The sequence below is a fragment of the Scyliorhinus torazame genome, chromosome 22 (assembly GCF_047496885.1).
Source record: "Scyliorhinus torazame isolate Kashiwa2021f chromosome 22, sScyTor2.1, whole genome shotgun sequence".
Taxonomy (NCBI): Eukaryota; Metazoa; Chordata; class Chondrichthyes; order Carcharhiniformes; family Scyliorhinidae; genus Scyliorhinus; species Scyliorhinus torazame.
In genome coordinates, this window is record NC_092728.1 from 99,606,505 (window position 1) to 99,634,435 (window position 27,931).

General features: G+C 50.4%; 1 protein-coding gene across 4 annotated transcripts in view; it reads left to right on the plus strand.

The window, feature by feature from the left end:
- kcnt1b (potassium sodium-activated channel subfamily T member 1b) overlaps positions 1–27,931 on the plus strand; it is a 531,773-nt gene that overhangs the window by 416,409 nt on the left and 87,433 nt on the right. For all 4 annotated transcript variants that reach the window (XM_072488719.1, XM_072488721.1, XM_072488720.1 and 1 more), the window contains 5 exons: positions 2,381–2,444; positions 6,690–6,798; positions 8,422–8,530; positions 14,546–14,695; positions 17,202–17,440. In XM_072488719.1, coding sequence (XP_072344820.1) covers positions 2,381–2,444; positions 6,690–6,798; positions 8,422–8,530; positions 14,546–14,695; positions 17,202–17,440 — 671 coding nt within the window. The remainder of the gene's footprint in view (positions 1–2,380; positions 2,445–6,689; positions 6,799–8,421; positions 8,531–14,545; positions 14,696–17,201; positions 17,441–27,931) is intronic.

The window sequence follows — 27,931 nt, forward strand, 5'->3', positions numbered from 1 at the left end:
CTCCGCTGAACAACCCCCTTCCCCCACATGGCAACCACTCCCCAGCACTGGTTCCCAGCACTGCTCCCCTGACACTGCCCCCGGCATTGACCTGGGCAATGCCTAGGGAACTGTGCCAGTGGGCAGTGCCAGGGGCAGTTCCCATGTGCCATGCCAGGGGGCAGTGCCAGTGCTTGGGTATGACCCTCTTTACATCCACCCCCCTCCCCCCCGACACCTCTGGAAGGTTCTGCTCGCCAAGTACATCAGTTGTGAGTTACATCAGTTTGCCTTCACGCTGACATGAACGGATTATGTAATGGGGGGTGGGGGGTGCTGGGAGAGGGGTGGGAAGCACAGAGGCCGGATAATTAGATGCAAAATTAATGTAGTCCCGATCTTGATGTTAGACGTCGTGATTCCCATTACGTCACAGATAGGGGCGGAGGCAACCGCAACAGGAAATCTCGCTGGCATAAATCGCATTCCGAGCCTCTTACAGGATTTTCTGCTCCCACTGCCGATTCCCCCCCCGCCCCCCCCCACTCTCCACAAAAGCGGGAGCGGAAAATCCCCAACATTAAGTCCCATAAGGCTAAATAGACAGCTGACTGAAAGTCTGGTCAGAGAGGTACGTTTTGAGGAATGTCTCAATGGAGGAGAGCGAGGCGGTGAAGATTTGGGAGGGAACTCCAGAGTTGAGGATCTAAACAATTGCCAATGGAGGAATGGTGAAAATCAGGGCGGCACAAGAGGCCGGAATTGGAGGAGAGCCGGAGATCCTGGGAGGGTCCACTGTGCAGAGGGGGGCCCACGCTGGGCCAACGGAGATTTGGATGGCTCACTGCACCCGCTGTGGGGATATTTGCCATGGTGTGGCAAGAAAATCCCAGCCTGCGTATAAGACAGGCTACACAGCAGTTGTGTCTCTCTGAGCACAGGCTGTTCCATCCTCTCTCCTGAGTGTCTAGAACATGTCTGCTGGTGTCAATGTAACATCGTGATCTACATCACTCAATACCATAGCAATTCTATTAACCCATTATAAGTTGAGGGACACATGGGGCGGGACTTTCCAGTTCTCCCAGCCGCGTGTTTCTCGACGGCACGCCGTTCACCGGCAGCGGGATTCTCTCTTCCCGCCCCACTTGTCAATGGGGTTTCCCATTGGAGCCACCCCACACCTCCGGGAAACCCGCGAGCGGGGGGGGGGGTGCGCTGCCGGCGGGAAAAGGGAATCCCAACGGCGGGAGAAATCCGGCCCGTCTCCCATTCTTTTGAATTGCAGAGAGTTTAGACCCAATTTACTCAGCCTCTCATTGTAGGCCAACCCTCTCTTTCAAAGAGCCAAGCTGGTGAACTTCCACGGCACTGCCTCTGGTGAAGTCACCCGAGGCTGGAATTAGACCCGGGTCTCCGGCGCTGTGAGGCAGCAGAGATGGCCATCGTGCCACCGTGCCAGCAAATCTGTCTGATTGTCTTGGTGGGGATGTGAGCTTCAGCTTTGACACTCAACAGAGATGAGGTTGGTGGGGCAGGTCCGCACTTGGCAGCTGAGGCCGGGGCCATTTTGAAACCTGAAACCAGTAAACTACAGCCACAGAGTCATTAATGTCCGCATCGATTGTGCCTATTAAACCTGATTGTGATGTTACTGAAGCTTGCTGTAGGGGGAAGGAAGTGCAGCTGTTGGTGGTGCGGCAACTGCTGTGACAGTAATGCCCAATAAATATGGTTCAGGAGTGTGAACCTTGGCGGATTGTTTCAGGGGCCTACTGCAGGCTCACACGGTAACCGGCGAGCTAACCTATGTACCTGGAGTATTGTGTTCAGTTTTGGTCTCCTTACTTGAGAAAGGACGTACTGGCACTGGAGGGTGTGCAGAGGAGATTCACTAGGTTAATCCCAGAGCTGAAGGGGTTGGATTACGAGGAGAGGTTGAGTAGACTGGGACTGTACTCGTTGGAACTTAGAAGGATGAGGGGGGATCTTATAGAAACATATAAGATTATGAAGGGAATAGATAGGATAGATGCGGGCAGGTTGTTTCCACTGGCGGGTGAAAGCAGAACTAGGGGGCATAGCCTCAAAATAAGGGGAAGTAGATTTAGGACTGAGTTTAGGAGGAACTTCTTCACCCAAAGGGTTGTGAATCTATGGAATTCCTTGCCCAGTGAAGCAGTAGAGGCTCCTTCATTAAATGTTTTTAAGATAAAGATAGATAGTTTTTTGAAGAATAAAGGGATTAAGGGTTATGGTGTTCGGGCCGGAAAGTGGAGCTGAGTCCACAAAAGATCAGCCATGATCTCATTGAATGGTGGAGCAGGCTCGAGGGGCCAGATGGCCTACTCCTGCTCCTAGTTCTTATGTTCTTATGTTCTTATGTACCTCCCTTCCACAGGATGGATGATGCAGAAGCCTGTTTCATTCTCAGCAGTCGCAATGAAGTGGATCGCACAGCAGCGGTACGGTAAACCTCTGCACAAGGCGGTTTGGGACGGGCTGGGGAAGTTGTACTCAGGTGATGGGCAACCGAGGCTGGTGAGCCTCAAGATTGAACTTGGGCTTGTTCACTAAGCGTGACTCCCATGAATAAGATTAAATGTATTTAATACACGCTGAATATTTCACAACGGGTTATAGAAAATGCTGAATAATTCATATATTAATAGAACTGACATCCACTTCAAATAGTACAAATAAAACAACTTTTTGCACTCTGGACACAGAGGGCGTGCACAGCTCTCACAGTCAATGTTATGAGCAATCAGCACGCTCCTCACTTAACTTTCCATTGCTTTATGTGCGACTCACTTCAGTCATACCGGTAGGAAAAAAACTACACAGACACAAATCAACGGAATGTGGCAACCCTGTGTCTGGGCAGCGGTTACCAAAATGTCTCGTGGGCTGAACTCAGAATAGAGATGGGCCGGATGTGGTCACAGGTTGACCACCACTGATGTACACCATGTAAACAGGAAACCATTTAACAAAAAGAGGCCATATCTTCATTAGCCAGTCCATCTGCATCCGGGTCTCATTATTTTTCTTTGTTCCTGCGATGTGGGTGTCACTGGCGTCATGATATACATCAGCATATCATGGTGCAATCACACACACACTGACACACTGATGGACATACAGTAGGACCAATCAGCATACACAACATCGCAGCCAATCACCAGTGAGAGCACACGCACTATAAAGACAGGGGACATCAGAGTTCCCGCTCATTCTAGCAGCAGCCAGCTCAAGAGCACAGAGCTCACAGCCTGCCTCTCAGACATTCACCATGTGCTGAGTGCCTCACCCAGATAGTGATAGGACAGGGTCACAGATAGGCTGGTAAAGACATTGGGCGGAATCTTTGTCAGAGTGTCAATTTCAGTGAAAAAACTAATGTGTAACTCTCCGGATGGACAGCTGGCTTTTCTCTCCAGGTTCTTTGTGCACCACCCATGAAGATTGGGGCGCCATTTATGATCTGCGTCAGAAATAAGCTCACCTCTTCCCACCCCCAACCCCCACCCCCTCCCCCACGAGCACGGAGGAACCCCCACACCCCCCTCAATGTAAACAAACACGGTTTTCTGTGCATCTGCAATCTTTCTCTTGGGTTGCTTACCAATCTCGACTGCAACCTTGAGGGGCCGAATGGCCAAATCCCGCTTCGATCTCTTTTCATAGAATCCCTCCAATGCAGAAGGAGGACATTTGACCCATCGTGTCTTCATCGACCCTCTGAAAGAGCACTCTACCCAGGCCCATACCCCACCCTATCGCTGCAACCCTACCCAACCTTTTGGACACTAAGGGGCAATTTTGCATGGCCAATCCACCTAACCTGCACATCTTTGGACTGTGGGAGGAAACCGGAGCACCCAGAGGAAACCCACGCAGACACGGGGAGAAAGTGCAAACTCCACACAGGCAGTGACCCAGTGGGGAATCGAACCTGGCGCTGTGAGGCAGCAGTGCTAACCACTGTGCCACTGTGCCCTCTATATGTTCTTCTTTGCACTGGTGTGTCAAGGGCTGCAGCCAAGGTTTTCTGTGTCTTCTCTCAGCAGTCCGTGATTCTCTGCAGAAGTAGGAAAACGTCATCGGTGATGTCCAGAACTAGCATTTTAAAGAGGCCAGAAAATTAGTGGACACGGCTCTCCGAGGGGCTCTGCTGGCATGAAAATAGTACTGCAACCTTAATATTGGGCTGACACGTCAAATTAATGTCCAAAGCAAAACCCATAATAATTAAATTCAGTCGCAACTTTATTGGATGGAATAGTCCTAATCAGATGATTGGAGCTCCATTTAAGTTACTGATTCATTTGGGGCTTTTAAAGCTGGGTTGGGTGGATTTGGAGCTGTATAAAGGATTCAGTTACATCTCAAACCTTAGAACGAAGTGTATTCATAACGCACTTTACAAATAATGAGGTTTCAATCTTTTCACAAAGCACATTACACTGTATCACATTGAAATGCAAAGTTGAGTAACAAGATTACCTGGTGTGTATCCACCCGATCCCATGACTGACGGGACAAATCCCAGTAACTATTCAGATTTTATTTTCTATGTCAACTTCACTCTCAGAATTAACTAACAACTAACAAAAAGAAACCTGCACAAGATCTGTTCAAAAAGTTTACTTTGAACTTCAAGGTGTCAGCCGTGTCCCAGTTATTATGAACCTTTTTACAAACCACTGATTCGGTCTCGACGGGAGGATTGTGTCCGATTCTGGGCACTGCACTTGAGGGTGGATGTGAAGGCTTCGGAGAGAATACGGAAAAGATTCATGAGAATGGTTCCGGGGCCCAGGCACTTCAGATAGATTCTATAAGGTGGGGCCGATCTCCTTCGAGAAGAGGAGGTTGAGAAGCGATTTGATCGAGGTTTTTAAAAGCGTGAGGAGTTTGGACTGAGTAGAGAGGGAGGAATTGTTCCCATTGGTGGAGAGAACCAGGCAACACTGATTTAAGGTGATTGGCCGAAGAATCAACTCCGATGTGCTGAAAATCTTTTTTACGCAACGAATGGTTAGGATCGGGAATGCACGTCCCAAGAGTTTGGTGGAGGCAGATTCCATCAGGAACTTAGAAAGGGAATTGGATATCCAGCCAGAAATGGGAAGGATAATTGGGAAAGAGCAGGGGAGCTGGACTAGCTAAAATGCTCTTGCAGGGGGCCAGCATGGACTCGACTGACCAAATGGCCTCCTCCGGCGCTGATTCTAAGTTGGTAGCAGCAGCTCCTCTGAGTCAGGAAGGTGTGGGTTTAGGTCCAACATCAGAGACACTCCAGTGCAATACTGAGGGAGTGCTGCACAGTCGGAGGAGCCACATTTCGAATGAGACTTTAACTCGAGACGCCACTTGTTACCTCAGGTGGACCTAAAAAGATCCTACACGCTGGCCAGGACTTTCCATCCCCAACCCCGACGGGCATCGTCCCCGGCGGGACGGGTACTCTCCAAATCTTCCCATCCCACCCGCGATGATGCCGCCGGGTCTGGGAAAATCCCGGGCAATATTTCCCCCGCTGTCCGTGTCGGAATGTATCCCTCAGACCACACCACCAAAACAGACAACCTGGTCATTTATCTCAGTTCACTGTGTGGGATCCTGCTGTGCGCAAAATGGCTGCCATGTTTCCTGCATTGCAGCAGTGACTACACTTCAGAAGAACTTGACTGGTTTGCAGGATGCTTTGGGACATCCTGAGATCAAGCGCATGTCTTCGTTTTGTTTCAAAGCTCCAGCGCTATCAGGTGCTGGGCCAGAAAGTGCGAGGTCCCTTCATTTAGACAAGTCATTATCTTTTTGTTCACGCAATTGAGGCGCCGCAGGGAAAGGCTCACAGTGTAAGGACACCAGAAAGGTTGGAAAAAATAAGGCGGCAAGTGGTGCACATCAAAAAAGAGATTAAGCCACCCCAAGCTTGGAGTTTAAAAACCCAATGGTATAGCAAGGGAAAACAGTGGGAGTGAAAGTGATAAAACACTAAGGGAGACAAAAAGAACAACAAAGAACAAAGAAACGTACAGCACAGGAACAGGCCCTTCGGCCCTCCAAGCCCGTGCCGACCATGCTGCCTGACTAAACTACAATCTTCTACACTTCCTGGGTCCGTATCCCTCTATTCCCATCGTAGTCATGTATTTGTCAAGATGCCCCTTAAATGTCACTATCGTCCCTGCTTCCACCACCTCCTCCGGCAGCGAGTTCCAGGCACCCACTACCCTCTGTGTAAAAAACTTGCCTCGTACATCTACTCTAAACCTTGCCCCTCGCACCTTAAACCTATGCCCCCTAGTAATTGACCCCTCTACCCTGGGGGAAAGCCTCTGATTATCCATTCTGTCTATGCCCCTCATAATTTTGTAGACCTCTATCAGGTTGCCCCTCAACCTCCGTCGTTCCAGTGAGAACAAACCGAGTTTATTCAACCGGTCCTCATAAATAATGCCCTCCATACCAGGCAACAAAACACGTTCAGCATTGCAGTAAGTCATTACAAGACTAACCATGGATGAAATCGTTCACCCAATAAAGGACTAACTAACTCACAAAATCGTTTACAAAGAGTGGGTTTGCAATGTTATTACACACAGCTGATAGAAAATAGAATCTGGTCCTCTGCCTGACCTGTGGAAAGTTTATTTTTACTGTTCCAAACCTGACAATGGGTGTTTTACACACTGAAGGATCATCAGACCATCTTGAGAGCTTGGGCTGTGAAGGATTTTGCCCCAAACTGCCCCCTCTACGTTCAGATCCTGAAGCCAGAGAATAAGTTTCACGTCAAGTTCGCAGGTAAGACTTTCCTCCTCCTCTGCATGTCCCTGAGTCTGGGCCTGTGTTTGGTTTCCATTTGGCTTTGTTCAAATTTGAACATTTTCCACTGTTTCATGAATATTTCATCCCTAAAGTGAACTGTGGAAGTGAACTGTTATGATCGCAATCTAGACACCGGGGGCGAGATTCTCCGACCCCCCGCCAGTTCGGAGAATCGCCGGCGGCTGGCGTGAATCCCGCCCCCGCCGGTTGCCGAAGGCTCCGGCACCAGAGATTCGGCGGGGGCAGGAATCGCGCCGGTTGGCGGGCCCCCCCGCTTGATTCTCCGGCCCGGATGGGCCGAAGTCCCGCCGCTAAAATGCCTGTCCCGCCGGCGTAAATTAAACCACTTACCTTACCGGCGGGACAAGGCGGCGCGGCGGGCTCCGGGGTCCTGGGGGGGGGCGCGGGGCGATCTGGCCTCAGGGGGTGCCCCCACGGTTGCCTGGCCCGCGATTGGGGCCCACCGATCCGTGGGTGGGCCTGTGCCATGGGGGCACTCTTTCCCTTCTGCCTCCGCCACGGTCTCCACCATGGCGGAGGCGGAAGAGACTCCCTCCACTGCGCATGCGTGGGAAGCTGTCAGCGGCCGCTGAGGCTCCCGCGCATGCGCCGCCCGGAGTTGTCATTTCCACGCCAGCTGGCGGGGCACCAAAGGCCTTTTCCGCCAGCTGGCGGGGTGGAAATCCATCGGGCGCCGACCTAGTCCCTCAATGTTGGGGCTCGGCCCCCAAAGATGCGGAGCATTCCGCACCTTTGGGGCGGCGCGATGCCCGTCTGATTTGCGCCGTTTTGGGCGCCAGTCGGCGGACATTGCGCCGTTTCCGGAGAATTTCGCCCCTGAAGTCGGTTTTAGCTGAGTTGGCTGGACGGCTGGTTTGTGATGCTGAGCGAGGCCAATAGCGTGGGTTCAATCCCCGTACCGGTTGAGTTTATTCATGAAGGCCCCACCTCTCCAGCCTCTGACTGTCCCTTGCCTGAAGTTTGCTGGTCCTCAGATCAAATCACCACCAATCGGTGGGCGGCGCAGTGTTGCAGTGGTTACCATTGCTGCCTCACGGCACCGAGGACCCGGGTTCAATCCCGGCCATGGGTCACTCTCCATATGGAGTTTGCACATTCTCCCCGTGTTTGCGTGGGTCTCACACCCATAACACAAAGATGTGCAGGGTAGGTGGATTGGCCATGCGAAAATGCCCCTTAATTGGAATTTTTTTTTTAAGAATCACCACCAGTTAGTTCTCCCCCTCAAAGGGGAAAGCAGCCTATGGTCATCTGGGGACTATGGCTACATTGCTTTGCTCTCCTTAAAGACAGTGTAGGCTGACACGTTGATGCAGCAGCGTGTGGAAAGTAAAAATTGTCCTTGAAGAAGCTGTGCCTCTTGCTTGTTGCACATTGTTATGTGCGATTTGTAACAGTGAGAGTTTTAAAGGGTAAAACCTTGACATGTCAGCTATTAAATAGAAGTTACAATTTCTTTTTTAAAGTTATCGGTCTCTGACTTCCTCACATTTGAAAAAAAACCTAACCTTGAAAATGACCCTTTAGAAATTCCTCCTTGACTGATGGTGTTTTTCTCAAATTTCCATTTTCTTGCAGATCATGTAGTTTGCGAAGAGGAGTTTAAATATGCCATGTTGGCTTTGAACTGCATCTGCCCCTCCACCTCCACACTCATTACCCTCTTGGTTCACACCTCCAGGGGACAGTAAGTCAAATCTTTACACCATTTAGTTTCTCCTTCACACGGATTCAGTCTACCTGTACAAATGGAGCACCGTGGAAGGTGTTTCAACCTATTGCTCAGCAAGGCACATCTGAATTCATGTTGAATTGCATATCGGGGTTAATGATTCGATGGGGCCCAATTTGAACAGATTGCGGTCTTCGATTGACGATATGAAATTGGTAAATGGGGTTAAAGTATTGGTGCTTTATTCTGTTGACTCTCGTTAGATCTGGTGTGGAATTTCATGGTCCTTCCCACTGGTGGGATCTTCCTCTCCCACTCAAATCAACCTTGGCTCGCCAAGGCTCGCCGTGCTTTCTGGCTCCGCCCCCACCGTGACAGGCTGTTTTGTCATCCACTGCGCTCTTCAATCGTGTTATGGAGTCATAGAGTTTTACAGCAATAAAGAGGCCCTTCGGCCCATCGTGTCTGCCGCAGCCATCAAGTATCTATCTATCCTAACCCCATTTTCATGCACTTGGTCCATGGCCTTGTACGTTGTGGCGTTTCAATTGCTCATCTGAATGCTGCCTAAATGTTGCGGGGGGTTCCCGCCTCTCTTACACTTTCAGGCCGTGAGTTCCAGAGTCCCACTGGCCTTTGGATGAAAACGTTCATCTCCAAATCCCCTCCAAATCTCCTCCCCCTTACCTTAAATCTATGCCCCCTTGTTTATTGACCCTTCTTTTGTATTTTTTTTAGCATACACCTTTGAGCCAAGGTTCCTTCATCTTAGTTTTGTACTTCCCATATTGAGACCCATGTGTCCTTCATCAAAAGCAATGTGGCTAGTTTGTTGGTCAGCACATTATCGGCAGGTTGAGGATAATCTATTCATGATGATCCTCACTAGCTTAATTGAAGAATTTCCTTAATAGCTTAATAATAATAATAACCTTTTATTGTCACAAGTATGCAGTTACTGTGAAAAGCCCCTAGTCGCCACATTCCAGCACCTGTTCGGGTAAGCTGGTACAGGAATTGAACCCGCGCTGCAGGCCTTGTCCTGCATTACAAACCATCTCTCTAGCCCACTGAGCTAAACCAGCCCTTGAACACTTAAATTAAGTGTTTTCCTTGATGTATGCTCGTCGTTTGTGAGGAGGCTCAGGTCAGGGTATGTTTTGGAATCACATGGAGTGCAATTCTGAATTTCATTGGCACTTTGAAAAAAGAAAGATGTGAATTTATCTGTCTCCTTCTGAAAGTGGTTTACAGCCAATGAGGTACCTGTAAAGTATTGGCACCGTTGTAATGTACAGGCACAGTAGCTAATTTGCTCACCGCAACCTCCCACAAGCAGCGAGGTGATAATAACCAGATCATGTTTTCAGTGATGGAGGGATAAATGTTGGCGCCAAGAAAGCTCCACTGCTCCTCACGTGAGAGGGTAAATGGGGCTCGGTTTTAATGTCCCGTCCGAACGACAGAACCTCTGACAGTGCAGCAATCCTTCAGTATTGCGCTGGGCGTGTTGACCTTGATTTGTGTGGTCAAGTCCTGGTGTAGGGCTTAAATCCACAACCTCTCTATTGAGCCTCAGCCGATACCTGGAAGATGGGCGGTGGGGGAAAAAAAATGAAACATTTTTATTTCTGGTGTTATCATGTTATTGACAGTGATAAATCTGGAATGAAGAAAGGTTCACTCAGGAAACAGAGCAGACATAAAGCAGGTGTTTCAAGTTCCCACTTCAGGCATTGCAGATCTGCTGCCTCCTATAGAACTCAGCAGTCACATTGCCCGTTGGAACTGGAAATTGGGTCAATTATGCAAAGACCAAGATTTACACCGCAGAGGAAAATTATGTGGTTTTCCTCACCCTGATCATGGGCGAAATTCTCCGTAACCGGCGCGATGTCCGCCGACCGGCGCCAAAAATGGCGCAAATCAGTCCGGCATCGCGCCGCCCCAAAGGTGCGGAATCCTCCGCATCTTGAGCGGCCGAGCGCTAACCTTGAGGGGCTAGGCCCGCAGCGGACTGATTTCCGCCCCGCCAGCTGGCGGGAAAGGCCTTTGGTGCCCCGCCAGCTGGCGCGGAAATGACATTGCCGGGTGGCGCATGCGCGGGAGCGTCAGCGACCGCTCACGGCATCCCCGCGCATGCGCAGTGGAGGGGGCCACTTCTGCCTCTGCCATGGTGGAGACCATGGCGAAGGCGGAAGGAAAAGAGTGCCCCCACGGCACAGGCCCGCCCGCGGATCGGTGGGCCCCGATCGCGGGCCAGGCCACCGTGTGGGACAGGCATTCTAGCAGCGGGACTTTGGCCCATCCGGGCCGGAGAATCGCCGGGAGGGGGCCCGCCAACCGGCGTGGCGCGAGGCCCGCCCCCGCTGAATCTCCGGTGCCGGAGAATTCGGCAACCGGCGGGGACGGGATTCACGCCAGCGGGTGGTCGGAGAATCTCGCCCCATATCACCATAATGGAAAAGCTCCTGGGAAAGAATTCCATGGATTAGAATCCTGTTTTTATTTGTTCTTTGTGTTCCATAGAATCCCTATAAAGATAATCACGTATTGTCACAAGTAGGCTTCAATGAAGTTACTGTGAAAAGCTCCTAGTTGCCACATTCCGGTGCCTGTTCGGGGAGGCTGGTACGGGAATTGAACCCGCGCTGCTGGCATTATTCTGCATTACAAGCCAGCTGTTTAGCCCACTGTGCTAAACCAGCCCCTAGTGTGTTGTACTTTTCTTTGTTCTTTAGTGCAGAAGGAGGCTATTCGACCCATCGAGTCTGCACTGATGATCTGAACGAAAGCCCCACCCTTGCCCTATCCCCCAAACCCCCAAATTGATCATGGACAATCCACCTAATCTGCACATCTTTGGACACCAAGGGGCAATTTTAGTCTGGCCAATTTGCCTGACCTGCGCAAGCTAAAGAAATTGGGCATGTCTGCATTGACTCTCGCAAACGTCCTCAGATGTGCCATAGAGAGCATCCTATTCGGCTGCATCACAGCTTGGTATGGCAACTGCTCGGCCCAGATCTCAAGAAACTGAAGAGTGTATGAACTCACCCAACGCATCACACAAGCTTGCCATCCTCCCATCTATTCTGTCTACACCCCCCGCTGCCTAAGAAAGGCAGACAGCATTGTCAGAGACCCCTCACACCCAGGCTTGGCCCTCTTCCAGACCCTTCCATAAGGCAGAAGATACAGAAGTCCGAGGACCCGCACATCCAGACATAGGAACAGCTTCTTCCCCACAGCTATCAGACTCCTCAACGACTCCCCCTTGGACTGATCTGTTCCCTGTAAGAACACTATTCACGATGCCCTATGCTGCTCTTGTTTGGCATTGTTCCACACTGTAATCAATCACTATTTGTTGATGCACCACTGCCAATGTACTCTGTTGATTATTCTTTTGTCTACTATGTAAGTATTGTATACGTTCCCTTGGCCACAGAAAAATACTTTTCACTGTACTTCGGTACATGTGACAATAAATATCAATCAATTTTTGGACTGTGGGAGGAAACCGGAGCACCCAGAGGAAACCCATATAGGCGCGAGGAGGAGTGTGTGGTGTGCGCACTCCACACTGTCAGCGGAGGCCAAAATCAAACCCGGGTGCCTGGTGCTGTGAGGCAGCAGTGCTAACCACTGTGCCAGAATGCTGCCCAAAGCTGAATTCGCACTCCTAGGCAATATCGACAAACGTCCTTGAGAGATGATACTTCCTACCAGGAGTACACATTTGTAAAAGAAACATCTCCTCTAGTTCGATTCAGCAGCATACTCTGGTGGCATGGTAGAAACCAATGACTCAACATAAGGGGCGCGATTCTCCGACCCCCCACCGGGTCGGAGAATCACCGGGGGCTGGCGTGAATCCCGCCCCCGCCATGTCCCGAATTCTCCGCCACCAGAGATTCGGCGGGGGCGGGAATCACGCCGCGCCGGTCGAAGGGCCCACCCCCGGCGATTCTCCGGCCCGCGATGGGCCAAAGTCCTGCCGCTGTCAACCCTCTCCAGCCGGCGTGGATTAAACCACCTTTTGAACGGCGGGACAAGGCGGCGCGGGCGGGCTCCAGGGTCCTGGGGGGGGGGGGGGGGCGCGGGGCGATCTGGCCCCGGGGTGTGCCCCCACGGTGGCCTGGCCCGCGATCGGGGCCCACCGATCCATGGGCGGGTCTGTGCCGTGATGGCACTCTTTTTCTTCCACCTTCGCATGGTCTTCACTATGGCGGAGGTGGAAGAGACCCCCTCCCCTGCGCATGCGTGGGGATGACATCAGCAGCCGCTGACGCTCCCGCTCATGCGTCGCCCGGCAAAGACCTTTCGGCGCCGGCTGGCGTGGCGCCAAAGGCCTTTCCCGCCAGCCGGCGGAACGGAAACCACTCCTGCGCGGGCCTAGCCCCTCAAGGTGCGGAGACCTCCGCACCTTTGGGGTAGCCCGACACCGGAGTGGTTCCCGCCACTCCTTTACGCCGGAACCCCCAGCCCCGCCAGGTAGGGGAGAATACCGCCCAAGGAGAGTCAGCATTGCTGTGACTTTAATGGCTTCATGATCCACAGGGACACTGCAAATGTTTACATTGCAGGGTGACTGGAATGCTATTCACTTTTTTAATGGTCTGTTGTTTAATGTAGCATATGCAGCAAATCTAAACAAAACTGCTCGCAATAGGGATTTTTGTTAGTTGAGGTGCACGAGCGTTGTATTTATAATTGAATCCTTGACACTTGGCCTCGAGACAAATTAGCTTTCCAAACCCTATTCAATTCACATCACTCATTCCATGCAACAATGAAGAAAGAAGATAGAAACTGATGAACAAGGTTTATTTTTCCAAAATGTGGTTTGATGCGCGCAATGATGCAATATTTCCATGGGTGGCACAGTAGCACAGTGGTTAGCACCGTTGCTTCACAGCTCGAGGGTCCCAGGTTCGATTCCCGGCTTGGGTCACTGTGTGGAATCTGTACGTTCTCCCCATGTCTGCGTGGGTTTCCTCCGGGTGCTCCGGTTTCCTCCCACAAGTCTTGAAAGACGTGCTGTTAGGTAATTTGGACATTCTGAATTCTCCCTCTGTGTACCCGACCAGGCGCCGTTGTGTGGCGACTAGGGGATTTTCACAGTAACTTCATTGCAGTGTTAATGTAAGCCTACTTGTGACAATGATAAAGATTATTATTATAGTGCTGGGAGCTACTTATTCCCAATCTTAAGTACTCCTGCGGCTGGGGAACAACATTTTTTGAACAGTTGGGATGTCTTTACCTTTCACTTGGGTGCCAAACTATCGGACGGATGTGAAGGTATTGGAGAGGGTGCAGGAAAGATTTGCGAGAAAGGTTCGAGGAATGAGGAGCGTGAGTTATGGAGATTGATTGGAAAAGCTAAGAACTGTTTTTCTTGGAGAAAAATTAACTGAGAGGGGATTTGACTGATACTTAGAACATAGAACATTACAGCGCAGTACAGGCCCTTCGGCCCTCGATGTTGCGCCGACCTGTGAAACCACTCTAAAGCCCATCTACACTATTCCCTTATCGTCCATATGTCTATCCAATGACCATTTGAATGCCCTTAGAGGTATTCAAAATCATGAAGGGCCTCGGCAGCGTAGATCGGAATAAATTGTTGCCGCTCGTAAAAGGATCAAGGGCGAGAAGTCGCAGATTTAAAGTAATTGGCATAAAAATAATATGAGAAATCTGCCAAGTGGGTAAGGTTTGGAATGCTCTGCCTGAGAGTGTGGTGGAGGCAGGTTCCATCGAAGCATTCAGAGGGAAATTAGAGTGTTATGTGAAGGGGAGGAATGTGCAGGGTTGCAGCCAGAAGAATGGCAGTAAGCGAGTTGCTCATTCAGAGAGCAAGTACAGATACAATTGGTCAAATGGCCTCCTCCTGCACTGGAACAGTTCTGCGGCTCTGTGACCTTGTTCTGTCTACTTAGGGCCCCCGAGAGCCCTTGCGCCGTCCAACTTGTTTCGCAAAGAATTTAAACTCATACCAGGTTTGCATCTCCATGGTTACAGAGAAGGACAGCAGTCCCCCGAGCAGTGGCAAAGGATGTATGGTCGGTGTTCCGGGAACGAGGTTTACCACATCAAACTCGGTGACAGCAAGTTCTTCGGAGAATACGAAGGGAAGAGTTTCACCTATGCCTCCTTCCATGCCCACAAGAAGTAAGTGTTCAGATTAACAATTCTTCATGGGGATTGAATAGTTCCAGGGGTTAGACACTAAGCCGTTACCACTGGGATCTATGGTGCTGTTTATCTGAGGGCATGTTTCAGTAATGGTTTTGTTGCGTGACTGGCAATCCACAAAACACACACTCAAATCCCAGAATGGCATTTCGACAATTTAAATTTCGATCTCTTGGAAAAGAAAGTTTGGAAGGTTATTTTTAAAAGTGAGCATCGGTTTTACTTTCAGTTTTCCTTGTTACTTTGCTCTAGTTCAGCAGGAGATGCTGAGTTGCCACAAAAAAGAACTGGTTGACTAATGCCCCTTTATGGGTGGAAATCTGCTGCCTTTACCAGCCGTTGGGATTCTACTCCTACGCTGACAGCACCCCACCCCCCATGGGTTTCCGGGTGAGGTGGGGCGGGTTCAATGGGGAATCCCATTGACAAGCAGCGGGAAGAGAGAATCTCGCCACCAGCGAACGGCACGCTGCCGAGAAACATGCAGCTGGGAAGACCGGAGAATCCCTGCTCTGGTCTGGATTATACGTGACTCCAGTCCCACACTGATTTAGTTTGACTCTGCCAGGTCCCCGAAAGTAACCCAGGAAGCCATTCAGTTGCGACAAGCCCCGGTTGTACTTTCTGTCGGGAGGTGGGCATCGCTGGGCCAGGCCACACTTTGTTGCCCATCTCTAGTTGCCCTTGAGAAGGTGGTGGTGAGCTGCCTTCTGGAAGTACTGCAGTCGATGCGATGTGGGTACAGCCGCAGGCGCTGGGGTGCAGGGGGTTCCTGGATTTTAACGGTGCTGTTGAAGGAGCTTTGGTGAGTTGCTGAAATGCAGCTTGTAACTGGTACACACGAGCTGCCCCTGTGCGTCAGCGCTGGAGGGAGTGAATATTTAGGGTGGTGGATGACATACCAATTAAGCAGGCTGCTTTGTCCCGGATGGTGTTGAGCTTCTTCAGTGTTGTTGGAGACGAACTCATCCAGGTAAGTGGGGAGTTCAAGGAGGAAAGGTACCACTTTCTTAAGCTAAATTCGGGCTTGCTTGATGCCATTGTTGAAGAATGGAACAGGAACCAATCTTTACACACTTTTATCAGCATTTATTTATGGAGTGACCCACACAAGCGTACATCTCCGAACCCAACAATCACAGTTTCAGTCTGTGTCTACTTAGAGGGGTACATACGAATCCCCAGTTAATGTCCAACATCTGCATAAAATAAACACAGTTAGTATGCGATTAACCCTTGATGTTGAAATTGGGTGCCTGAAACGGAAAATGTTCTATTCTGGGTACAAATCATAAAAATGTCTTAAAAGTCTGTTGCCATTGTGAGCAGTAAGTGGTCACCACCATCTTCCCATCGGAAACTCAATTAAAAATGACTTTCACTGTTAGCCATGCTGCTTAAAAGTTCTACATTTGTTTTCTGATATCACCTTTGCTAACTGCTCTGAATAATGACCTCTGCCATATGGGGCTGTAATTAATAAATTATAAAACCTGGGAGACAGAAGGCGTGGAATCCTACAATGAGTAACTCACCTCCTGACTCCCCCAGATGTTGTCCACCATCTACAAGGCACAAGTCAGGAGTGTGATGGAATACTCCCCACTTGCCTGGGGAGTTCCAACAACACTCAAGAAACGCAACACCATCCAGGACAAAGCTACCCGCTTGATTGTTCCCCCTTCCACAAACATTGAAACATTCCACCGCCGGCAAACAGTGGAGCCGTATGTACCATCTACAAGCTGCACTGCGCGAGAACTCCGTAAGGTTCCTTCGGCAGCACCTTCCAAACCCACGACCACGACCATCTAGAAGGACAAGAGCAACAGAAACATGGGAACTGCTGACCGCTACGCCTTCAGTTCCTTCGGCCCAAACCTCTGGAATGCCCTTCCTCCATGATCTCCCCCACTGCCCACATAATCTTTGCCATCCACCCCCCCCCCAAACTTCCTAATTTTCCTTCCTTTGCTAGACGTTTGGTCGCCCGACCTAATATCCTGACCTAATAAAAACAGAAAGTGTTGGAAAGACTCAGAGGGTCTGGCAGCATCTGTTCCCAGACTGCATGACTCTTTTTCGGTCTGAAGAAGAGTACTTTGGACTCGAAACGTTAACCCTGTTCCTCGCTCCACAGATGCTGCCAGACCTGCTGAATCGTCCCAACATTCTCTGTTTTCATTTCCGATTTCCAGCATTTGTAGCATTTTGCTTCTATACTAATATCTCCTTATGTGGCACATTGTTATATTTTGTTTTATAGCGCACCTGTGAAGTATCTTGGGGCATTTACTATGTTAAAGATATGACGTAAATATAGGTCGTGGCAGGGTATTTCTAACATGAGAGAGTTTTCAGGTCAACTTAATATTTGATCTTTATTAAGAGGAATTGGTGAGGTGTTCGAATGGAACCTTCGCCTGTGACAATAACATTCCAGGTTGGCTGAATGTTTCTCGGTTTTCTTCCTGTTCTTCAGGTATGGTGTCTGCCTGATAGGTGCAAAGCGAGAAGATAACAAGAGCATTTTGCTCAACCCTGGGCCCCGGCACATTATGGTCAACTCGGACACGTGCTTCTACATTAACATCACAAAGGAAGAAAACTCGGCATTCATCTTCAAAGAGGAAGAGAAGCAGAAGAGGAAAGGCCTAAGTTCAGAAGATCCCTTCGGTGGTGCCTCTAGGCTGCCAGTCCACAGCATTATTGCAAGTATGGGTGAGTGATTAAAATTCAAGATTAAGTGCCCTAAAACCTCAGCACTTTATTTTCTACGTTGGAAATACCCCAGTGAAGGGCCAAGGCCCCTAATGCAGGATTATTCTATGGAACAATCATCAGGATTGAAAGAGGAGAAAATGACGATCAAGAAGTTGCCGCTTGCAAGGCGGCACAGTGGTGCAGTGGTTAGCACTGCTGCCTCACGGCGCCAAGGACACGGGTTCCGTCCCGGCCCCGGGTCACTGTCCGTGTGGCGTTTGCACATTCTCCCCGTGTCTGCATGGGTCTAACCCCCCACAAGGGTAGATGTGAAGGGCAGGTGGATTGGCCACGCTAAATTGCCCCTTAATTAAAAATAAAAGAAGTTGCCACTTGTTGGTGTCAAGCTCAGGGTTCAAAGGTCAGATTTTGCAATGGATAATATCTGAACCCAAAAGCATTCAGAAGTGCAACAAATCATTTAAAAAGCACTGCAGATGCTGGAAATCCGAAACACAAATGCTGGAGACCACACCAGCAAGCAGCTTTGGGAGACGAACCAGAACTAACGTCACCTATTGATGAACTCCTGTCAGAACTGACTAACATTAGAGATGTAACTGGTTTTAAGTACCGAGGGAAAGAAAGGTGGGGGGGGAAAGAGGAGTGGATAAATGACATAAAGAATGATGGTGCAAGGGATTGGGACAAGTAAAGAAATGAAAGATGGGTATAGGATCTGTAAGTACGACTACCGATCCAAATTTTTCAACCTAATTTGTCTGTATGAACTCCATCAAGGAAGGATTGTTTGTGCTGTTATCAGGCCCAGGATCTTGGATCCCTCCTCACAGTTGCCCATGGCCAGTAACCTGTTATTATCTGCAAACATCAGTATCACTTGTGTCCAAAACCAAATGGAAACTGACAGACATCCCAGCAAACTCGTTCCAGCGCATTACCACCTACATCTTGCCAAACATTTTGCTCAACAGCCCCCTGCCTTCGCTTTCAGAACTATTCTCTTCCAATGTCACTTATCAGGGGCGAAATTCTCCGGTATCGGCGCGATGTCCGCCGACTGCCGCCCAAAACGGCGCAAATCAGTCGAGCATCGCGCCGCCCCAAAGGTGCGGAATGCTCCGCATCTTGGGGGTCCGAGCCCCAACCTTAAGGGGCTAGACCCCCACCGGACGAATTTCCGCCCCGCTGGCTGGTGGAAAAGGCCTTTGGTGCCCCGCCAGCTGGCGCGGAAATGACATCTCCGGGCGGCGCATGCACGGGAGCATTAGCGGCCGCTGACGGAATTCCCGCGCATGCGCAGTGGAGGGAGTCTCTTCCGCCTCCGCCATGGTGGAGACCGTGGCGAAGGCAGAAGGGAAAGAGTGCCCCCACGGCACAGGCCCGCCCACGGATCGGTGGGCCCCGATCGCGGGCCAGGGCACCGTGGGGGGCCCCCCCCCCCCAGGGCCAGATTGCCCCGTGCCCACCCCAGGAACCCGGAGCCTGCCCGCGCCGCCTTGTCCCGCCGGTAAGGTAGGTGGTTTAATCTACGCCGGAGGGACAGGCATTTTAGCGGCGGGACTTCGGCCCACCCGGGCCGGAGAATCGGGGGGGGGGGGGGCCGCCAACCGGCGCGGCGCGATTCCCGCCCCCGCCGAATATCTGGTGCCGGAGAATACGGCACCCGGCGGGGGCGGGATTCACGCCAGCCCCCGGCGATTCTCTGACCCGGCGGGGGGTCGGAGAATCTCGCCCCAGATGTCTTTTGTAGCCTTTACCTATTCGCGTTGGGGTTGGGAGGGTGGAAGACTATTGGGCTGGTTTCTTGGCCGGGCGCCGTTCACTGGTAGCGGGGTTCTCTCTTCCCGCCGCTTGTCAATGGGATTTCCCATTGTAACCACCCCACTCTGCAGGGAAACCCACGGGCGGGAGTGCGCTGCCAGCGGGAAATAGTGAATCGCAACGATCGGAGAATTCTGACCATTAAGTGGAAGTTTGCGTCCAAAAAGATGAAGGAAATTCTAAAGGTGCATTTACGGGAAAGCCATGATAGAAGTCAAGGGAAAATGATTAAAATCTATAAATTCCCCAAGTAATCAAAGCTCAAGATAGATCAGACAGGGAAGCACTGGAGAAGGAATTTTCTTGAATGATACCAGACCTGAGAGGTTACACCTGTGAGGAAAGATTGAATAGACTTGGTCTCAGAAGACAGGACAGTCTTTAAGATTATGAAGGATGTTGGCTGGGTTAGCAATTCAGGAGGAGCCTCTTTACCCAGAGAGTGGTCAGAATGTGGAACTCACTACAATAAGGATTAGTTGAGATGACTAACATAGATGCATTTAGGAGAAACTAAATAAACCAGAAAAAGAAAGCATTGGGTCAGAAACTTGGAAGGACATGTGGCATAATGAGTTCATAAGAACATAAGAACTAGGAGTAGGAGTCGGCCATCTGGCCCCTCGAGCCTGCTCCGCCATTCAATGAGATCATGGCTGATCTTTTGTGGACTCAGCTCCACTTTCCGGCCCGAACACCATAACCCTTAATCCCTTTATTCTTCAAAAAACTATCTATCTTGATCTTAAAAACATTTAATGAAGGAGCCTCAACTGCTTCACTGGGCAAGGAATTCCATAGATTCACAACCCTTTGGGTGAAGAAGTTCCTCCTAAGCTCAGTCCTAAATCTACTTCCCCTTATTTTGAGGCTATGCTTTCACGTTTTAATGTTGAATATGTGAATATGTAGTCTGCAACATCAGTGATTTAAGAGCACATGATAACACAGCATGGAGAGCAAGAGAGTTCTATGTAGAGCATCCTGTAGAGACAACCTTGTAAATAGTCAATATCATGTGATATAGTTTGTAACATTATCACCTCCAGCCTTATCTGTACATCCAGAACTATGCTTATCACATATTAGACCAAAACCATCAATAACTGGATTCTCCGCTTGGGACTATGTTCTTCCACCCTGGTTTGCACTGGTGCTGGTGAGGTGTCCAGAAGCAATTCACTCTCCCCAGCCATACAGATTTATATATGGCAGAGATCGCAAAAGATCGAGATCCGAATCCAGCTGTTGGCCCATTTTGATAGCGAGATACGGCAACTGGCACCCCTCCACTCATCGCAACAATAATCCTGCCCCCCTCCACTGAAAGGTAGGGGCATCTCCACCCCCCTCCCGCAAACCCAACCATAGGAATTGCTGGGTCACCCACCCCACCACAGCATGCACTCATGAGGGTGTCCCGACCCCCACCAGAGACCCCCTAGAGGCCCCACATGTCAGAGAACTCCCACCTTCCCGTTTAACCACAATGTTTATAAACACCTAGCTATGATTGCCAGGTCCTTACCACATCAAAAGCAGGTAAGTGCTTTCTGCTGAGAAAAAGAGGAGTTGAAAACACTTAACTCCCAGATGTTTACAACCATTGCAATTAGTTTCAAAGCAGGCTCGTTAATATGCATTCAAGTGTAGGGAAATTAAAATAAACAATCCAGACATCTGACAGTCTCGGAGCTGTCAATTACAGCCGACTAAAATTAATTTCTCTTTGAAGTGAATAGAAGCCAAAGGTTTTGGCCCTTAGCTGCCCAGTAATTACAGTCACCAGGGCCGGGATTCTCCTGCAATCAGCGGGGCGGCCCGTACCAGCACCAGAGAGTGGCGTGAACCACTCCATCGTCGGGCCGCCTGGAAGGTGCGGAATCCTCCGCACATCCGGGGGCTAGGCCGGCACCGGCGGGGTTGGCGCCGCGCAGAACCGCCAGCATGTTCTGGCACATGCGCAGGGGGTTTCTTCTCCTCGCCGGCCATGGCGGAGCCTTACAGAGGGCGGCGCGGAGGGTTAGAGTGCCCCTATGGCACAGGCCCGCCCGCAGATCGGTGGGCCCCGATCGCGGGCCAGGCCACCGTGGGCCCCCCCCCGGGGCCGGATCCCCCGTGCCACCCCCCCCCTCCGAGGACCCTGCTAACCGCCCTCCAAGCCAGGTCCTGCCGGTATGGACCTTGTCTATTTCACGCCGGCGGGACTGGCCGAAAACGGGTGGCCGCTCGGCCCATCGGGGCCCGGAGAATTGCCGGGGGGAGGGCCGTTCCCAACGGCCCCTGACCGGAGCTCCGCGATCCCCGCCCCTGCCCGAAATCCGGTGATGTAAAGTCTCTGGTTTACAGCCTGCAATGAACTTCCTTCCAGTTTTGCAATATTCCTCACAGTATCTCCTGGAGAGGTCCCTTGTTTCATATCAAGCTTTGCTTCCAGGGCTCTGCCTTTCTGGTGAAAGAATTGGATGGATCACACCAGCCTTTCCTGTAGAGAGATGGTTCTCAACACTGGCTTTTTGGTGAGAATTAGCTGGATATTTCTGGCGAGAGTAACCAGATGATTCTGAGCCTTTCCTGCACAACCTGTACGTGATCTCCTGTAAACTGGTTCATCCAGGTCAGGAACACAGTGGGCGGGATTCTCCGAAATTGAGGCAGAGGCTCCACGCCGTCGTGTTTTACGATGGCGTGAACAGGCAGCTCCCACGTCGAATTAGCACGGCGCTGGAGTGATTCGTGACACTCCAGCTGCAATTCCTAGCGCAAACTGGGTGCCGCAGGTACCGCGCATGCGCGATTGCGCCGGCGCCAAGGACGACATGCGCAGTGGCGCCGGTGCCCACCAACGCATACACGGTAGCCTCGCCGAGCCCTCCGGCCCCTCAACAACGGGGTTCTAGGGCCGATCGCGCAAGGAAGCAGGCCCCGGGGGGAGGCAGGCCCGCCGATCGGTGAGCCCCGATCGCGGGCCAGACCCCATCGGGGGCCCCCCCTCCGGGAACGGAGCCCCCCTCCCCCCCCACGGGCCATCCCCCAAGCCTTCGCGCCGAGTCCCCACCGGCAGCGACCAGGTGTGGACGGCGCCGGCGGGACTAGGCCGTTTACGCGCAGCCGCTTGGCCCATTCGGGCCGGAGAATCGCGGATAGCGACCAGCACCGCGCCGAACTCGCTGGCGCGAACGGCGGCGATTCTCTGCACCGCAGAGAATCGCGCGCCAGCGTTGCACCAGCGCCGCGCGAAAAAATGGCACGACTGCCGATTCTTCCAACCAGCGTGGCTTCGGAGAATCCCGCCCAGTCTTTCTGGAGAGAAATGGAGTGGAAAGAGAGTGGGTCTTTCCTCTAAGCTTCCAAAATGAAACTGAGAGCTCCTTAGGTCTCTGGACCCTTTCAGTGGGATCAGATCCAATCACCACCTGTTATCAGGCAGTGCACAGCCTTTTAGGCCGATTAATCAGCCACCAGCCACACCAATCAAACAGAGTCATCACTTGGGAAATAGAACATTGAGTGCAGAAGGAGGCCATTCAGCCCATTGAGTCTGCACCGACCCACTTAAGCCCTCACTTCCACCCTATCCCCGTAATCCAATAACCCCTCCTATCCTTTTTGGTCACTAAGGGCAATTTATCACGGCCAATCCATCTAACCTGCACGTCTTTCGACTGTGGGAAGAAACCGGAGCACCCGGAGGAAACCCACGCAGACACGGGGAGAACATGCAGACTCCACACAGACAGTGACCCAGTGGGGAATCGAACCTGGGATCCTGGTGCTGTGAAGCCACAGTGCTATCCACTTGTGCTACCATGCTGCTCTAACAAATAGCCCTCCCTCTCTCCTGGTATTAGAGATTGCCACTTCCCCTCTTGTCTCTGCAGCTCGACGGTCAAATATGAGAAACTCATTTGTGTTTTCCTGCTCTTATTCACATTTTTTCCATTTCGAAAATGAAGATTGTATTTTGGTCAATCCATGGCTGCGCGGCCGTGATTTTTCTGCTCCGGTGTTTTTATGGAGCCTTTAAAATTGCTCATGTCAAGTCAGAATTAAAAATGGATTATTTTTTCAAACATTCGTTCCTGCACACACACACACCCACACACACAGTAAGAGTGCTGAACCAGATAAATACAGGCCAAGACATTGTAGCTTACTGTGTGCATTTCACACAAATCAATAATTTGCCAAAAGAAAACAATTATCTTTTTTTTGTTGCAAGAATCGTTTTTTTTTATAAACTTGGACTCGGGGGATAAATGTCCAAGTCTGGCATTTGGCAAGTTCATTTCTTCTCCAGTTAGATGTCACGCAGTAAAATGCAAAATGCTTTATCCTGATATCAAAGGACCTTATTCGCCATGCTTCATTTCAGCTGGGGCTCTGTCTACCTGCAGATATTTGCAAATCTGTACTCTCCTCCTACCCCATCCCCTGCCTTACCCACAAAGGCACACACTCGAGTGCCAGTTTCAACCTAACCCAGGTTCAATCCTCGTCCAGGCTGTGACAGTCTTTGCCTTCCCCCATGTCCGATGTAGAGGGGTGGGTTGTTGGTGGGGGGGGGGGAGGGATAGGGAGAGAGTACTCCTCCGGCTGAGTGAAAAATTCCATCTGGCCTCCTTTAATTGCGCTTATCAAGTGTAATTGGCTGTCCACCACTTAGGGATAGTGTGCTCCAATCCTGTCATTGCAAAAATGGGAAACCAGCACACCAGCCATATGGGATCTTTATACTCATCTGGACTATTAATACAGAGGCTGTGTGTGGCTCAATTGGTACCACTTTTGCCTGTTAGTCAATAGGTTCAAGTCCCACTTGGCACAAAAACCAAGACTGACCATCACAGAGGAACTGCTGCACTCTCTCAGTCTCTCACATGAGTCTTTAGACCGAGGCCCTGACTGGTCTATCAGGTAGACCTGGAAGGCCTCTACTTGGAAGTGGGAGCAGGGGGATTATCTAGGCCTGGCCAATATTTATCCCTCAGTCAATGTCACAAAAAAATCCAGATTGTCAGGCAATTATCATATTCCTGTCTGTGGGAGTTTGCTCTGTGCAAATTGGCTGCCGTGTTTCCTACATTACAGCAGCGACTACACTTCAAAACGACTTCATTGGCCATAAAGCATGTTGGGGCCTGGCGCTGAAAGTGGCTTTAAAGTTGCCTTTTCTACATCGAATTGGATGGATGCCACCCCGACAATTCAGCACTTCTTCACCAGTGATGAAAATTATTTGCAGAACTCAAGATGTATGGAATGCTACGATAAAATACATCTGCCGTAGATTTATCATCTTAACGCTGTCCTAGCCATAACCCCATCTTTCACTCTGTAAACATCAGCTCATCCAATCCTCTGCCACCCAAAATCTATCCTGCACTGTCCCACTCACCCACCACCCCTGTCCTCATTGACTAATGTTAATGCGTGATTCCTGCATGCCTCATAGCCAAAATTCTCATCCCATTTAAAATGTTTTTATTGGCTCGCTATTCCAAACCATTACCGCCTCCATAATTACTCACTTTACCCTAAACTTCCCTGTCGCCTGGTTGCAGCGTCTCCACACCCTCCCTTTGTCTCACCATCGGTGGCCCAGCCTTCAACCATCTAGCTCTAGAATTCTAACCCTAACCCTCTTGTCCTTTTGGATTATGCGCCTGTGGAAATGCCTTGGGAGATTTTTACTTGTTTAAGCAGCTGGTACAGGTGCAGGTTGTTGCTGTATTCCACCCTTGGAGCAGGAGATTTGGGGGCAGGCAAAATTCTGCGAACGTCTACGCAAACCATGAGCATTCCAAGTTGTTGTGGGAGGTAAAAAGGCCAATACCTGCCTGATGCCAAACCATTTCCCGAAGCCCCCTTTCACTATTTCCAGTTTGATTCTCAATGGGATACATACGGAAATTAACAAATTATATATCACTCATCGGCCCCCATTCACTACATTTAACAAGTGCCGGAAGAAAAGCTCATCAAGAAATGTACTCTTCAGACACCATAATAACAGAAGAGTCTGTCTGCCAAATGCCATGGCCAGGAATCTCCGGTCAGCGACGCCAAAATCCCGTTCGCCAATCGGCTGGAAAATCCCCGTTTGCGCCAAAATTGAGGGCGGCGCCGTATTTACGATGCTTCACCCCCTCGAAAACGGCATACCCTTTGAGTACACCGCAAGCCGTATGGACGGCCTCAGAACGTGACCTGAGTCCCTCCCCGATGATTCACCCCCGATGGGCCGAGTTCCCGACGGCGTGGAACGTACCATTTTCTTTATCGCGAACCCGGCATGACGGCTGCAGACTGATTCCAGCTCCGTCACAGTCAGGGGCGGAGCCATTCCGCTAGCAGGGGGAGCTGGGGGGACTGTGGGGGGTGGTCCGGGGGGGGGGGGGGGGTGGCGAGACTGGTTGCAGGGGGACAGTTTTTGGCAGGCCGGATCCACGCGCGGCCTGCGCATGTTGCACAGCGCGGCCGCTGTTGGTCGCCACCGTGCACATACGCGGCCACGGAGTGGGCAATTCTCCATCCGTATCCCTAGGTAAAGCCGGGGGCTTTACGCTGCATGACTGCTAGCCCCCCCCCCCACCACCAGACGGATGATCGGTGCAGCTTTTGCGCGTTTTTTTCTGGCGTGAAACGTCACTGTTCCCACGCCGGCGTCAGCACTTAATCTGCAAATCGGAGAATCCAGCCCGGGGTGGATTGAATGGGAAGTCCCATTGACAGCTGCGGGATCCAGCCAATGGTAGGCTGACGCCCCCGTTGCCAAGAAACAAGCTGTGAGGAGGGGCCAGGGAACTCTCCCAATATATTTTAGTCTGTTCATATTACTTAATAAATTCATTAGTAAATAAAGATACAATACAGTAGACAATAAAAACGCTGGTGGGTTCACCAACTCTGTTCCAAATGTCGTCATGAGGTATCAGGGTATCCAATCACCGACTTGTTGCCATGTAGAGGCAATATCAAAATCTGGGAAACAAGCCTGATAAATTCTCCCCAGACTGCTGGAGCGAATCAGAAGAGTTCCTCGAGATTACGGTGGCCTTGAGGTACATGCTCAAAATGGTTTGCGGCTTTAGCCCTGGGATGGTTTTATTAATGTGACTTACATAACATAATGTGTGTCAAGGGATTGTAATGATACGGTAAATTAGAAGAACAAACTTCAAATGAGTGAACAAGATTGTTTCAACCCTGAGACATGCTATTTAATAAAACAAACTTCAAATGTGAAGGATGTGCTGCCCAAATTGCTATGTCTGCTATTTAGCTATGAATTCAAACAGATTAAATTATGCTGCCAAAAATATCTGGATACAAAACGCAACTTTAAAATGGGGCCTGAATTAAATCTGCAGGCCCTGGTATAATTTCCTCCACATACTCCAACCATAGGACGGCACGGTGGTATAGTAATTAACCCTGCTGCCTCACAGCACCAGGGACCCGGGTTCAATTCCAGCCTCGGGTGACTGTGTGCAATTTGTACTTTCTCCCCGTGTCTGCGTGGGTTTCTTCCGGGGACTCCAGTTTCCTCCAACAATCAAAGATGTGCAGGTTAGGTGGATTGGCCACGCTAAAAATTGCCCCTTAGTGGGGGTTACGGGTTACAGGAATAGGAAGGGGGAAAGGCCTAGATATGGTGCTCTTCGGAGGGGGCCTAGGGATGGTGCTCTTTCAGAGGGTTGGTGCAGACTTGATGGGCTGAATGGCGTCTATGAGCCTATACTTTGCCTGAAGACTGTAGGTTATGAGCCTTTCCATGTGCAACATAAGATTGGTTAGTAATGCTATCACAAAATTGAAAAGTTACATAAATGAAGATGTTTGACTTTAATATCATGTTTGCATGACCAATTGAGACTCCTCAATTAAAAATATTTTTGCATTATTGCAAAACTTTTAATCACTATTTTGGCTTGCCATTTTTTCTTCATTCTCCCTTTTGTTCATTTTACCTTTTACCTTGGTTCAGTTAACAAAACCCACTCTGGTGTTTCCACAACATTGTTTTTAAACTTTGAATTAAATTGTTAAGCACACGTATTTAACTGTCATAGAGACAGAACGTGCTGGGAAACCGCAGCAGGTCCAACTGCATCTGTGGGGACTAAAGTTCTGAGTCCAACATCACTCACATTGGAGATGAAACATTGTTGTTTCCCTCTCCACAGACGCTGCCAGGCCTGCTGAGATTTCCCAGCGTTTTCTGTTTTTATTTCCGATCTCCAGCTATCTGCAGTATTTCGCTTTTATTTCACTTAAATGTACCTCTATTTCCTGGATTTTAATCTCTCTTTGGGAGGTGGAAGTCACCCCGTGATCAGTGGCCTCTGAATGGCTGCAAACCAATGGGTTATTTTCCAGCCAGGCTCAGAGTCTCCGAAGATTGCCGTAGTCACGGGTACAACTAAGTTGGCGTTTAATGTGATTTTCCAATTTCCAACCCAAGTCAGGGCGACTCGATGAGGTGTTATCTTGCTGGCTGGAGCTCTGTGTTGACTGTTACCTTTTCTTTTACTGTTTTCTCCCCCCCGCTTTGTATGTGGGACATGAAGTTAACCAGTCCACAGCCTATGGTGAGTAACGCATGAGCCTCCTGCCACTCAACATCAACTCAACCCGAAAGGGTCTTCCGAGTTCTGTCTG